General features: G+C 48.1%; 1 protein-coding gene across 4 annotated transcripts in view; it reads left to right on the top strand.

The window, feature by feature from the left end:
* LOC101076860 (receptor-type tyrosine-protein phosphatase epsilon-like) overlaps positions 1 to 15,113 on the top strand; it is a 30,010-nt gene that overhangs the window by 7,547 nt on the left and 7,350 nt on the right. For 2 of the 4 annotated variants that reach the window (XM_011615558.2, XM_011615646.2), the window contains exons 2-4: positions 6,061 to 6,225; positions 14,489 to 14,560; positions 14,991 to 15,084. In XM_011615558.2, the coding sequence (XP_011613860.2) occupies positions 14,494 to 14,560; positions 14,991 to 15,084 (161 nt within the window). In that variant the 5' untranslated portion in view covers positions 6,061 to 6,225; positions 14,489 to 14,493. Of the gene's footprint in view, positions 1 to 6,060; positions 6,226 to 14,488; positions 14,561 to 14,987; positions 15,085 to 15,113 lie in introns of all 4 variants that reach the window. The other 2 variants (XM_029839372.1, XM_003961143.3) reach the window with 1 other exon arrangement.

Genomic DNA, 15,113 nt, shown 5'->3' with positions numbered 1-15,113 from the left:
AAACACGAAACGCGATGCCTGAAATAGCAGGACTTTCTGCTGGCGAGATCCTGTTTGAAGCTGTGAGACAGGAAATTTGGTGCTCTCGTTGTCACTCGGAGAAAGTAGGTGGATTAAAATTTAACCATTTACCGAGACACCAGCAATCTCTTTAATGTGGCATCTTTGTAAGTTCTGTTGTTTAATATCATCGCGGGCTCGTAAATGATGAATCAAAAGCACTCAAAACGTCAGAAGTCAGACAGTTTGGTGCCAGCACAACTAAATCAATGTGGCCTGCAAAGAAAAGTTGCGGTTAAAGCACAATTTATTGTTCTTTTAACCAATTTAACAACATTGCAGCCTGTATCTTGGCATCCAGTCCGGTTCTGGAGGATTCCAGAGGCTCTTGGACCCCCCATGAGCCGCCAGGCGTCTAATCACTCCGCACGCCATTAGGAAAGAGTCCTTTTGTTATTGTGCGCCGCCGTCGGTCGCACTGGAAACAAAAAGCGCCTTTGTCTTTCTTTGTTGCAGCCGGGATAGAAGTAATCTGCCGCTCAGGGTTGCTCTAATCCAGATTGAGTATTAATGACAGTCTAATCCACATTTTTGACCCTCTTGAGGGGCTGACATGACATCTCTGATTGTGTAATGTCACTGGGATTCTTGTAGCTTATGTCATGATGGATGCAATATCCTGTTTGGATTTATTTTTTTCCCACCCTGCAAGGATGATGCATGAGTGACAGCGGCAGAGCCGACGCGTTGCCGGATTTCATCGCAGCTAATGAGCGCTGTTGCGCTATATTCCGTTTGCTTCAATTAGAAACTGCTCCCGCATAGGCCTGCCTGTCCAACGAGCAATGATAGCACTCTGAAGGATCACCGGAGGCTTTGCCTACTAGCGCATGACGTGAACGGCAAACCGCAGCCGTCCGATGATGTTGTTTTTCTTAGCGCTCTGCAGAGGACGCAGACGTCCACATTTGTGAAATCCATCACACAGCTGCTAGCTTTGCACAATCATCTGGGACCCCCCCATCTTCCCTCCCCCCATCCTCTGGAGCCCCTCCTACGCCGTCTTATCGCCGCTCCTCAGAGCTGTGTGTGAGGTTCTTTTGTTTACAGCTTTTACCAATAATCCACACCAGTAATCAGCATGACAGGTAGCGTGACTGTTTACCGCCTTTTCTGATGGCCCAAAAAGCTGAGCTAATGCTAACAGCAACATTGCTATGCCATGTTTGTGGCGATAAGGCATTAATAACTTGATGTCCCGTGTTTGATATTTACATGCGTTACAAAAACCCTCCTCATGTCCAAGTCCATCAGCATAGCTGCAGAATCGCTTTATTAATTATTTAATAGTATCTTACTTATTAATATGTGACCACATGTCCATTTTTAACACGATTAGCCTTTTTTTGTTTTTTTAATCCAGTTTATTTCACAGAATCAGACCAATCAGTTAGCTTTTTATTTCATATCTGCCTTTGGTTTCAGATTTCTTCCAGCTCTTTGAAGAATTTCTAGCTTTATTGACATTAAACATTAAAAAATGAAAGGATATCTCCACATCTAAACATAATATTTAGTGTCACCACAGAATAGTGACAGAAGAGGGTAAGAAGAGCACTAAAGACATATAAATGCATTCTCTGACAGTTTCCATCCCTCATCAATGCCGCCGCAGTCGTTAATTAGTTTCAGTTGACATAACAATGTTAAATCAGCAGGTTTGGATCAAAGACAGAATCAATGGCGTCACAGTTCGATTGAGACTCCGTCAGTGGGCTGGATGACTTTGTGCTGGATGGACAGTCTGTTAGTTCTTAGGATCTCTCCTTCGATCACCATAAAGCAGCTCAATCACCTTTAATTCCTCTTGGACGGCGTTCCTTTGCCTTTGATGTTGTTCCCGGTGAACGCTTTGATGTAATTGGTGGAATTCTCTGCAGTTGTTTCCCCCCAAAAATAACCCAAAGATTTGCCTTCATCCACACCCACCTGATCCTTTCGCCCTCCAAAGCTTCTAAGAACCAACCTTCAATATGTTTCATGTTACATTTCAAATGATAACAGCAGAGTATTTACAGGACAACTTCCTGGAAACGGGGCAGGGAGGGGGAGGTTCCCCTCTGATCACTAGATCACAACAAAGATCTGCTCGGATATCATCACAAGCGATCCCGCTTGAAGATACCAAGTTTCAGAACCTTCTTTCAGGCTCGGTCAGTTCTTCCTCCCGGCTTCACTAGATGTTACCCTGTAAATCATCCACATCCTGTTGACTCAAGTCAACGGGGCGTTCCTCCTATGAGCTCTCACTTCCTGTTGCAGCCATTCTTGACATCACTGAGGTCACCAGCTTCGGCAGTGACGTAACGATTATCTGTTTGGGAAAGTGGCAGAATTTAAATGATGCCGTGATGATTTGATTGACAGCGGTCCAAAGACGCAGGATGATAAACCAGATGCAGCCCGCTCAGGCTTGTAGATGTTCATGGGAAAGGTCAGGGGGGTGGGGGGGTCAGATAGGTCCTGTCCTCTGAGGCGACAGCGGACGCACTAAGTCATCGACATACATACCAATTAAATATGCCAGAATGGCTAAAACTGAAGTCATTTAGCAGGTTTTTACTGAAAGTAGCTCCAATTCTCCCTCATGTTCACACATCACAAGCGTTGTCAACTATGGCGCCCACACGAGGTCGGGTTAAGCTGGATACAGGGTGATAATTATTGATCCAGGTAACTAACGGAACCTCGCAGCACTAAAGCCGGTGATGAAACAGCCAGACACTTTCACCTCGGAACACCTAATGTTTTGATTTTGACATCTGTTGAAGCACTGGTCTAATCCAGGGATTGATGTCTTCCATGAGTCATTTCACAGGCCTAATTCTTGGCTTATGCATGTGGGACGCTCCCACCCTAAATGTTCTAGGTCATTGGTCAGATATAGGCAGTTACAGTCTGCCGTTTCCGCCCGTAATCTGGCTTAGTACGCCACAACCCACCGGCCAGTGCCCAGCTAAGGGTTATCTACCCTATGGAAGCCAAAATTGTCGTATTTTTGCCAGGAAGCTGGTGCGGCCATCCCAGCTCCCAGGAAGTCCAATCCCAGTGATTGATGGATGAGAACAAAGGCGTGGTTCTCTTTTCTTTTTATGAATTCTCACAGGGTCCTTTCTATGCTGATTTATAAACGGAGCCCCGACAGACACTTCTGTCGTGAGTAACTAATCCTTCACTTCACGGCTACTTTTGTGCTCTGATTTTTCACTCTGTGACAGAAAGCAGAGGCGTTTTAAACTTTTTTTTCCCCTCCGAAGTGCGAAACATGTTCTTTCCCAGACGAGGTCGTCCAGGCAGCGGCGACGCGGAGCCCGTTATAGCTCCAGATATCCACTGGGCATTTTTCTTCCATCCTTTTGTGTGGGTGTGCATGTTTCCTCACATGCCCATTAATGTCAGCGTCTTAGCAATGGTTTATAAGGGTCTTTGTGCCGTTACGTTCTCCCCTCCGTCATGAATATTTATCAGGTCGGGTTCGTGGAGTTTAAGTGTTGCGGGGGATCTTCCACTGTATATTCCTGACCCGGTTCTGTCGGAGCAGATCCCAAATGCCTGAGAACATACCATACAGTGAACTTCAGAAAGCATGTGAGGAGGACAAAAAGAGCATTACCACCGTTTCCAAGGATATATGAGCCTGTTAATGGGCAGCTTTGTCTGTTCCTGTAAAATAGATTTTTTTTCTAAATCAAGACCGTGATGTAGAAGAACAGTCAGCAGAATGTTTGGGTTGGTTTTATGTCACAGCAGATCTATTGTGAACAGTGGTTTGGGAGATTTGATCCGCTTTCTCTGGTCTCTCACCCACTTTTCCGGAACCATATCATGGTCAACGATATGGTGCCTAATCACACAGGCGGTACAAAAATTGAAAATTATAGGATGAAAATTGATCCCGATCTGTCCCAAACGTCCCTGCGGTCTTCCGCAGCCTTTCCTCACCCGTCCACCAGTTCTCCTTACAATCCTTGCTGTAGTTTTTCTGTAGTTTCTTCATTACTTCGTGTGGCGGAGCTGCAGGTGAGTATCAGATTCATCAATATTGGTGCCTCTTGTCACATCCGGGTGTGTGTGAACGATCCTGCCTGTGCCCTTTAGGAAATCCACAGATATTTGATTAGAAGAGCGACTGCCGAGTATATCGGAACGGCTGTTATCAGCGGTATCACACTCGCATCCTGCCGGCCTCAGAGGTCATCGGCAGACCTGGATTCCGAGATGGAATCGGTGAATTTGGAATTGAGGCTGAGGGGTGAGGGAGATCAGGCCCGCGGGATCGGTTTCCTGGTATCCCTCTGTCCTCTCGCTGCGCAGCGTTCCTCTGGGCGGGGACGGCTCATCGGGGATGCTTCTCTGTCAGGCATTAAATCAATACACTCTGTCTCCTGCAGTGTCTTTTAATACAGTTCTGCACATTTCTACTCAGTTGCCGCAATAATAAAGGAAGTACCGGCTGTTTACGCTGCAGCTATGGCTCGGGTCATTAAAAATGTAACGCCGTCTTAGACGGGAACTTTGTATCGTTTTTATAAGCATTTAATCTCGTGGCTTCTCGGCGGCAGACCAGAGGCCTTAATCTTCAAGAGGAATGTTAAATTGCAGCTTATCGGAAAACATTGTGTTGTTAAATTTCCCGTTGAATAATTTAGATGGCCTGAAAACCATCCAGGAACCGTCTAGGGAAAAAAAAAACGCCGCGTGTCTGGTAGGTCCTGAACTTTTCAAGAATGCATTTGTGTAAACACAGCAATGATTCTGCAGCGTGATGCCGATGGCTCCTCAGCGGGGGGACTGATATCTCTGGCTTATCTCGATTTCGCTGCACTCGGAAACGTCGCTGCGATGCTCCAATCTGATCGGGCAGAACCCTAGAGGAGAGGAAGTGGCCAAGAACGTGCCTGCGTCTCCATACATGCGTCTGACAGCTTGAAGCAGAAGAACAACAAATGAATTCTGACAACATGGTGTCCTAAAACCTAAAGGAGTCCAAACCACATGTGGCTGTGCAGATGATCACTGACCGAGGTGCCTGAGGGAGCTGTGGTGCCTTCTTCAAACACATAACAGCAGAAGGTGCCGCATGTATAAAAGGCTTCTACCTCGTCTGACCTGAGTAATGCACAGCATGAAATCTTCTGGATGTGATTACATTAAAGAGAGGCCGCTCTATTATTCAGCAGCTTGTTGGATCTTCTTGACCATCAGATCTTGTTTTATTCATACGAAAGAAATGTGGTTTGGAAAAAGTGGTCCAAATTCAGAGTGATTTCTGAGATTTCTTTACTGTTTCTGCAATGACCCCCCCCCCCCCATCCCCCCCAACCACCACCGCCTTCTGCTGGGGTCACCGAGAAAATGGTGCCGTCCTCTTTCCACTGAGCTCTCGAGGAAAGCACGGCTGTAGGAGATTTGACATGTCCGTCAGTTTATCAGGGCAGCTATTAAAAGCAAGAAATGGGGGGATTTACGCCCCCCTTCCGCTCGTCTAGAGGAGAGCATCACCATGGCAACCGCTCAGCATGGTCCCCATGGCTAGCAGGTGAAATCCTTGTATATCTCAAATGTCAAAGTTGCAGGAACAGAGTGAATTGACTTGCAGGCGTGGAGCCGTTTCACGTGCGTTACCACCGTTCGTGCTTTCGACCTGAATTCTGCAGGTCAAGCTGAACAAAAACAAAAACTTAGTGGCAGAACATTAGTTTTGGTCTCCAGCGTCCTGCTGTGACATTTCTAGACCTTCTGCATGTCTCTCCTGGGCAATTCTTTCCTCGCTGTTGCCTTTTTGTCATTAAAGAGGAGAAGATGCGAAATTCCCTCCAGAATAAGTCACCAGTTGTGAAGGATGCCCTGCTGCACGTGGTCATTACTCAACTCCTTCCTCCTCCTCTACCTATTTGCCTGTTTTGTCACACCCGACCGAGCTGCACCGCAGCTTCTCCTTCTGTCTCGGATTAGTCACCTTGCTCTGTTCTCTGTTTGGTTGTCTGTTTTTAAATACAGGCGTTGACCAACATCACTGCCACAGCTCCGAGGCCCCCCCCACCACCCGACACCGACACGCACGGACCACCTGCCCAACACTTTGCCAACCTGCAGCACGACAGCTGAGCTCTGTCAGAACCATGTGACCTCAGAATCTGCACACATTGGATCAGCATCATTCAGGTAATCTGTCAAAAAACTGTTTTTCTTTTTTTAGGTTGGAGTGATTAATTCAGACAAACAACCCCCCCCCCCTTCATGATTTCCCCCTCCTGTGTTTTTTTAAAATAATGATTTCCTGTAATGTTTGAGGCCATTCAGTCACTTTGGGGAATTTGTGGGTTTGGTTTGTCGGCCGGTTTAAAGGCTGAAGAAACAGGAAGTGCAGCAGCCGTGAGGACAGAGTGTAGCGCTGCACAGCCAACACTTGTAAAAATACCTCGACTGCAGCCATAACGCTGCGGTTCAAGCTGTGACAGTCCAAAAAATAGACTTTGGGCATTTTAGCGGGAGTCATAAAGTGTAAATACTGTAAATGCCGATGTAAAGAGGAAGAGTTTTTTTGGCGTTTGCGTAAAAAAAAACATGGTCGTAAGGGCAATTGGAGGCACGGGCCCCTCTATGTGCGTGTGTGTGTGTGTGTTTGTGTGTGTGTGTGAGACAGAGCAAAGCCAGATGAACCAGATACACACTGAACTTGCCTTGGAAAGACAGTCTGATGTCATATTACACAAAACGGCTACAACGGAGTCATTTCCTGTTGTATATTCCATGGATCTGGCTTCAATTCCGCAGCGTGTTTGTTCTAATAATTTGATCCCACCTCCTCTGTGTAGCAGTTGGAAAAGACACGAAAGAGGAACAGAAAACAAAGCCTCCCGTACCAAAGCGGAAGCAACGATAAAGCAACAGAGGTGGTGTTTATGTAAGAATGCGCGGCTAAGTCATTGTCCATCTGAGTGTCTGCTTGTGCCTGTATCGTATCCAGGGTCTTTTTTTTTTGTCAGGAGTGTGTGGCGGTCCTGTTCCCGTTTCCCCCCCAGAGCAGGGCTGCACAGGAAGGCTGGCTGGTTGGCTGGCGGCACCGGAAAGGAAACGGCCTCTGTCAAACGGCAGATGGAGGACAGCATGTGCTTACGCCGCAGAAACGCACACAACACACAAATGTGCTATCCTGCGGAGATTTCGCGCAAATCCGTTCTTAAAATTGTGACTCAGATGGGGGACCTAGGCGATGAGGGTGCTTTCGCTGGTCTATGGAGGTCGTTACACAAGCAGAGACCTTTTCTCCTTCTGACCTCTGGCCTTTTGGCTCAGCGCCCCCCCCCCCCCCCCCCCCTCCCCATCAAGCAGGTAAAAGCTCGGAAGCCTTTGTTTTCACTTCCACTGGAATATCAGCAGGGTTTTGTTCACAAAGGCCAAAGGAATTCGATGACGTAAGGTGGAATTACCGCCTTAAAAGAGAAAATTAGCTCCAATCCCACAAATAGGAACTAATAATGAAGAAAGAGGCTGTTTGGCACCACTGCCAAATGGATTTTCACTTAGTTCCCTGCAGCTGCTCTGCGCCTGTAGGTGTGCAGATCAGGAAGCTGTTCCTGGTCCCCCCCCGCCTGTTCAGTCTGAATGTTGCACTTCCTTTTACCACGAGGGCAGCGGGTTCTCCTCTTGGGGCGCGTTTGAACGCGCGTCACAAGGAGCACAATCGGCCGCGCGGCGGGCGGCACGACCCAGCGGACGCCTCATTTCCCGATAGGACTGGGCCCAAACAAGCGAGCGGTGCTGGCAGCACGCTCCGCGGGTCCTGAGATCCCGGGAAGGAGGATTGTGACAAACGTGTCGGGCTGGGGTTTGGGCAACACGCTGTAATTGCTGTGTTTGAGCCTCTGCGCCTCCCTCGTGGTTCTGGGCCGCGCTGTGAAAATTACAGTATTTTTCCTTGTCAGACCTGTTGTTGCTGGACTTGTGATAAGCGTCTATTATTCGGCACAACCAACGGCGACACCTCTTTGGCTGCTCGACAGTGCAAACCTCGCTCAGGTCTCTGGTGCCCTGATCCCCCTTTTTAAACACCCACGGTGGGTCTGCTGTGCGGTTTCTGCAGAGCGGCACAGACGGGCCTCCTCATCCTCGCAGCGTGGGCTCTTCACTTGTTCCTTCTGGTCCCACGTCGCCATTCCTCCTCCTCTCTTCCTCCCTCCTGCATCAAGTGGCTTTTTGTTCTCCAGCAGTGGTGCTTATCACTCGTTTCTCCACCGCTGCACCCCCACACCCTCTTGTCAGGCAATGAAAGGATATTTTAGGGATGGATTTTTCCTGTCCAGCAGAGGACCCCCCCCACCAGGACTGTAGTTATCTGTGCCAGATAATAGAGGGTCTGTGCAACACCCACCTTGTTTTCTCCTGAGTCAGGTCCTCTCCGATGCTGGATAAATCTCATTCCAGGTTTTCTAGAGGTGGAACAGCTCTGCGGATCGCCATGGGGACGAGCGGTGACGGCGCAGTCGCATCTGACGAATTAGGTTTCTTTGTCCCGCAGGGCTCCTCCATCGTCTGGTATTAATGTGATAAAATGAGCTGTGCGTTCTTGGGGGAGGCGTCAGGTCGGGTTTAAACTCAGCTGTCATGACTCTGCACCGTCTCATCGCCCGCTTAGATCTTAATTTTTTGCTTGGGATTTACCCACAATTCGACAAACGCTCACCGATTTGCTGCTTATTTTTCAAGAATTCCTGTGGTCAGAAAAGCCCTGAAATGTTCTATAAACTATCTATATTTGCTTCAGAGTCCATTTTCATGGTAATTTCTAGCTACCAGAATGAAGTCTCAGTAGTTTTTAGTATTTGCGACTGTTAGAAAAGCTGCTGTTGAAAGTCCCACTTCCTGTGACCTCGATGGTGGTTTTTATTTCTCACAGCACATCAAGGCCAGATTTTTACTGCTCTAAAAAGGTTGTGCAGAGGACCAATATTGTCAGTTTGGGAGCTTGACGTTTGATGCCACTGATGGAAGTGGAAACGTCGAGACAAGGTTAAAGGGGGTAAAGCTCCTGATAGCATCGAGGGTAAATAGGAGCAAAGGTGTAGAATTGTCTGAATGCCATATTTCATGAAATTCTTAATGGTTTTATCGATGACGCCGGTAATAATACCAGTTTAATTATTCCGGACAAATCCAGATCTGTGAGGTTAATGCTGCCCATTAGCCTAAAACAGTTTCCAGCTTCAAACGTGATCCCGTCTTCTCTGCATGTCAGAATACTGGTCATGAGAAGCGTCGCTGCGCCTCTGTTTTTTTTCCCCGTCTTGGTTTACAGGCCGTTGGCGTTACGCCGGATATCGATGCCTCTGATTCCAGCCTGTAATTGCTCTGCTGCTGAATAATTGAGTGGGGGGGGGGGGGGGTGAATCCCAGAGGTGTCTTGGTGGGAGAAGTGATGAATGTGTGGCCGCTCATTCCTGTCAGGTCAGGATGTGGAACTAGCCTGGGGGGTGTTGAGACCCTCAATGGGAGATCATGCCACCACGTACACGTGGACAGACTGCTAGCAGAATGCTGGCATGTGTGTTTCCGTGATCCCTCCTGTGGAGCGCGTTTGGATTTCTGAGTGTTGTTTACGCCAAGCGGCCTAGCAGATTTGGGGCTGTGTGCTGTAAGATCGGCAGATCAGAAGTGACTTGGGCACCTCGTGGCAATGATTCGGTCCCGATCGCGTGTCTCTCATATCGGGATAAATGGGCACGTGCTGGCAAGATCGTCTTAAACGTTCGCAAATGAATGGAAAAATGTGAATTTTTGGCACATTTGCGCTAAATCTGTGGAGCGGCTGAAGCGCACCAGGTTCGTTGGGAGGCGGTGTCCGAGGCAACGGAAGCTGTGCTTTAAAAGCAGAAAGAGGAACGTGGGGGGAATCTTGGAATCACGTCTGATTGTCCGTGGGCAAAGTTATTGGATGACGTTCCCATAAGTATGTCATTCATTCCCATCCTCGTCTCCTCATCTTTGACCCAGCTGGCCACCAGTAGGAGGGCCCCTCCACATAAGCCTGGTCCTTCTCAGGGTTTCTTCCTGTTAATAGAGGTTTTCCTGCCGCTGTTGCTTGGTCGTAGGCCCAGGCTCTTGGTTTTCCAGACGGATAAAAATCAGATGCGCGGTCGCTAAAGGCTTTAATGTCATAAAACAATGTCATATTCACAGTGGGAGCTGGGCTCAACTGTTAGTTATGGCTGGAATGTTTTAAAGAGGATTAACAATAATTATTTCTCATCTAATACTCTTATTCTTTGCTAATACGCAGCGGCTAAAAGCTTTTGTTTCCCAGGAGGGCCGCTCCGCCATCTATCGCACGTTCATTTCTCGGTTTGGGCTGAGATCTCCGTGGGAGATGGCGCATTTGTTGCGGTACGACACAGAAGGCTGACGCTGCAGCTCGGAGTCAGCGGATCCACAAGGTCATTACGGCTGCCGCATCTTCTCGGCACCTTGGGAATGAGGCAGGAGCTGATGAATGAGGATGCTGGAAGCGCAGGAGGGGCTGCGGAGCTAAAGTTGGACCACGCTAAGGATCGTTCTGGGGTATCGTCGGGGGGTGGGGGAGGTAGACGATGAACTGGTTTTCTGATTTTCAGGAGAAAATCAGCAGGGCTCTTTGTTGTTTTTTTGAATGTGATTTGATGAGAATCCCACAGGTGTCAGGCTGGTGGTGACAGCGCTGCCAGCCAGGTTACCATGGGAACAGGAGAACTGATTTTAAATCAAATCATATTTTCTGCAGTGCCTTTTCTATCTTTCTTTCGAATGAATACAGAGTTACAGATGCACAGTCAGGCTTTAGTTTCTGCTAGAAATACACCTTTGTTTGGGGCAATTGTCCCTGTCTGACAGAGTAAAATGCAGCTGCACATCTGCGCCAGCCTTCCTCATGTAGGAGTGTGAATGAAGCTGGCCTTTATATAGCTTAACCCAGCATGAGTTTACACTCTACAGCTCCCTAAAGGCTAATCCAAGGACAGTCTATGCAAATAGAAAGCTTGATTGGGTCGGAACAGACTGATTTTAAGCTTTGCTCTGCCTTTATTTCCCAGGGGTCTCCTTTATATTGGACAAGCAAACACATTAAGAGTTCCTCGAGTGACTTATGAACTGCACTTCATTAAAGTTGGCGAGCTCACAAGAGGCGCACTTGAACCCACTCAGCAATTTTACGTAATCCTGCTCATAAACAAGCCCACAAACCGTCAACAGTGTGTGAGAACGCGTGAGGTAGCAACGTACAGGTAAAGAGCAATGCGAAGCTAGCATTAGCTTAGCACTGACTAATGCTATTTACCTTTTAAATGAGGTCACCTGTTATTTACCGAGTTTTAGAAATGCCAGTCGACCAGCGTAGACTGTCAACACCTTCAATCCTAAAACAGCTAACTTGCGGAAAGGTGTTGAAGTTGCTGGTGTTTTATTTTTTTGTTCTTAAGCCGTAAAACAGGTTTCAGTCATTTAAAACCACGTTGCTCGGAGGGTAAACACACTGGTAGCGTTTTGAGGACACAGTGTACCTTGTGCCAGCTCGCTCTGTCACATTGCCCCCGCACCCACCACCCATTTTCCAAATTCCCCAGCTGATGTATTTGAAGAGACAGAGCGAGTCTGTGCCCAAAGAAACCACATTCAGTGGATGTGACAGCGCTGTCTGCAGGAAGACACAATGGAAGGGAACGCCGTGTTTCCCGTCACGGGCAAAGACAGCCAATTCCTCCGTCTTCTAATTGTAACGAGCTCGTCCTCTCTGATGGCTCTGTTTCTGTGGCTAATTATCGAGACGGAGGCGAGCGCTGCCGGGGTGTCGTCGTGTCGCTGCCGGGTGGTTTTTCTGTCAACCAACAAAGGACAGGGACTTTCAAGGACTTGGAAAACCACAAATTGTATTCTTTCCTGCCTGGAGCGGGAAGGAAGAAGCATGTTCCCCGTTGGTAGCAACTGTTGCCGGGCGGTGCGGCGTGTATGCAGGCCCAGCTTAGTTTATGCTGGAGGTCGCTGTCAAAGCGGCATTTGTTGAGGTTTTGTCATAGACTGTGAGCCGGGGAATGGTGACACTGATTACTCCGTTATCACGGACCGCCGTCTTGTTTTGTGTTTACTTAATATCGAATCCGAGTTTCCATGTTAATGCAGAATTTGGGTTGCAGGAGAGAAAAGACGGCCTGTGGATCAATGGAGTAAATGGCATCATATGCTAACCTGCTACATCTACAGGGATGAGCAAGTCCAGTCCTGGAGGGCAGGATTCCAGCCGGACTTTCTGTCCTACAGGTAGACAAAGGTTTTCTCTGGGGTTCCACTTCCCTTGGTGAAAGCAGTCTCTGTCTGGTGGGACACAAAACCCGGCTTGAATCCAGCCCCGGAGGACTGGATTTGTTCATCCGTGGAAGATTTCAAATGTTCAGACCCACGCTGATACACAGTAGCTCAGGACCGCTGAAGGGAGCGGGCGTCTAGCTCGCCGGGACAATACTTCACCCCGAGGCTACTTCTAAATGTCTCCTATCGGAAAGGAAGAACGCCCTAGAACTTCCCCCCGAGCTGACAGCTCCCATGACCTATTTTCATTATTGTCTGTGACTGGCTGCAGAATGCGACATAGAGAAAGGACAATACACAGATTAGAACAGGCACAATGTGGCGTTTGGCCGGAGTCTGACCCGAGCGAAGTGATGACTCGTGTTAATGGTCTAATATGAGGCTTGTGGCAGAGGCTGCGTGAGAGAAATGAAAATGCAGAGAGGAGGAAGTTGGACATGCTGGAGAGGTCATGGCGGTGACCCCCAGATGGGAAAAGCAGAGGATGAAGGACCCCTGGTCCCAGTTAAACCCCGCAGGGTCGAGAAATTAGCATATTTAAAGGCAACTGTAAGAGGCTGGAGCTTCTGGAGCTCATTGATAAAAGGATGGACAGCAACTCTGGGGCAGGTTTTCATACTCATTAACAGAGCAGGATATGGTGTGTGTGTTTGGGGAGGGGGCTGTCCTTCACAAAATGTGGCTTTCCAATGTTTCCAAACAGATGCGTCACGTCATTTTCCAACATTTGAGAAAGACGAAAATATCCCAACAATCATTCACGACTTTGCTGCTGGTTCTCCAAGCGTTTTTCTTTGTTAGAAGCCCGGACCAGAGGAGGGTGGAAGGAGGTTGACCACTGCACTTCCTGCTTCAGTTCTTTTATTTTTGCACTATTTTAACCCGAGTGTGTGTGTGTGTGTGTGTGTGTGACCCTTTCTGTCAGCGTTCAGTCAGCTCTGTAGTTCGTCCCCAGTGATCCAAAGGAGAGTCCAGTTTGAACCTGACATTTAAGGAGGAAAAGAGGGAGGGGGGGTGCCTCTCCACTCCTCTTCTATTAGAATTCCCCCATGTCGCTCACTGTGTGTGAGGGAAGACATGTCAAGGCTTATTAATCGCTCCAGGAAGTATTATTGACCCGGACCTTCTGCAGAGTCGGTGCCACCGCCTCCACATTCCTCCGGTGTCCTGCCTGGACACATCACAGGACACTGCGGCACAGCGTGGATGCTCCTGCACACAGTGTCTTCATTGACTGTCCGCTGGCGTGGGCTTCCCCTTCGCTGCAGCTGCACAGCAACACACACCTGCAGTCGCGGAGGCGGTGGGAGGAGTGGAGGCGGAGAGCAACTCGGGGTTGATGAGATTTTCTCCTCTCTTTTTTGCGCACCTTTAGTTGGAGGAAGCCTTTCAGAATGTTCAAATAGTAGAATCGATCAGAGATGCTCCTCCATGTTGCCTCCTTTAGTGCTCTGGATAAATAAAGGAGGGTTACTCAGCCGTGACTCCTGGAAATGGATCATTGTGTGTGTGTGTGTGTGTGTGTGTGTGTGTGTGTGTGTGTGTGTGTGTGTGTGTGTGTGTGTGTGTGTGTGTGTGTGTGTGTGTGTGTAAGAAGAGAGAGAGATGGATAGACTCAGTTTTGTTTGACTGAACTCACTGGGATCGTGACCTTTTATTTACCCAATTCTCTTCTTTTCCCCCACTTCATTTCTAGGCTTCTGTCATGTTAATAAACACTGAAATCATAAATGTAACTTCATTGAAAGATAATTGGAAATGTTCTCGTCATCCTTTAGTTTCTCCGTATATTGGGCGATGGTGCCGCCTTGTGGCCATGATGTGTATTACGCAGTGAGCTTTGTGACCGTATTACGAGTGTGGATTGTCCTATTGTGCCTCTCTGGACTTTTGCGTCCGTGAGCGCATTCCTGAAAGAAATCGTGCACAAATAATAATAATTTAAAAAAAACAAAAAAAACTCAGATCTGTCAATAGCTTACGTGTTCCCCAATCTGTTCAATTACCCAGATTCCACGTTCCCATGGCGCTGGACTTTGCAAACACGTCTGCCAGTAAATCTAATATCAGCCTTTATTTTGTTTATCTGCAGACACAATGGTTCTGTTTTTGGTGGCGACCACAACAACATCCAATTCCACCGGCAACGGCAACCACACACAAGGTAAACACTTTCTCCTGATTACTGATTAGTAAGCAACTTTTCCTGCACTTACATCTGCTTGATAACAGCCTTTTGTGCAGTCTTGTTATTACTGGATGACATTGTGCTTGAGCCACCCTGAACCGTCATTTATGGCTTATTTTATGACTGTGTGTGGCTGTAACCCTTGGCCGAGTCTCCGGGCGTCCCGCCTTCGACGGCTGAAAGATGTTTATCTGTGCTCACATAATAGTGCTGAATCTAATCATTAAAGGGATGTGACCACAGCATTAGACATGGGGTGTGAAGCTTTCATTTTCTTTACCGGCTCAAATAATTTTTACACATGCAGTGTGCCAATGACCTTGCCCCCCCTCCCCTCTGTCTTCCTGCTTCTTTGTCGACGGCGCCCCCTGACCCCTGGGCTCTGCCTCTCCTTCCTCCTTAGAAGACGTTGCGTCCAAAAGCCAACACGTCCTCCCCACTGTGCTGGTTCTGTCCCTGCTGCTGCTGATCATCGCGCTGCTAGCCTGGTACTTCCTCAGGTAAACGCGCCCATCCACCGCACCTCCTG

Source organism: Takifugu rubripes, chromosome 1 (genome assembly GCF_901000725.2).
Source record: "Takifugu rubripes chromosome 1, fTakRub1.2, whole genome shotgun sequence".
Taxonomy (NCBI): domain Eukaryota; kingdom Metazoa; phylum Chordata; class Actinopteri; order Tetraodontiformes; family Tetraodontidae; genus Takifugu; species Takifugu rubripes.
Note: the sequence above shows the minus strand (reverse complement) of the source record. Positions and strands in the feature narration are given on the sequence as shown.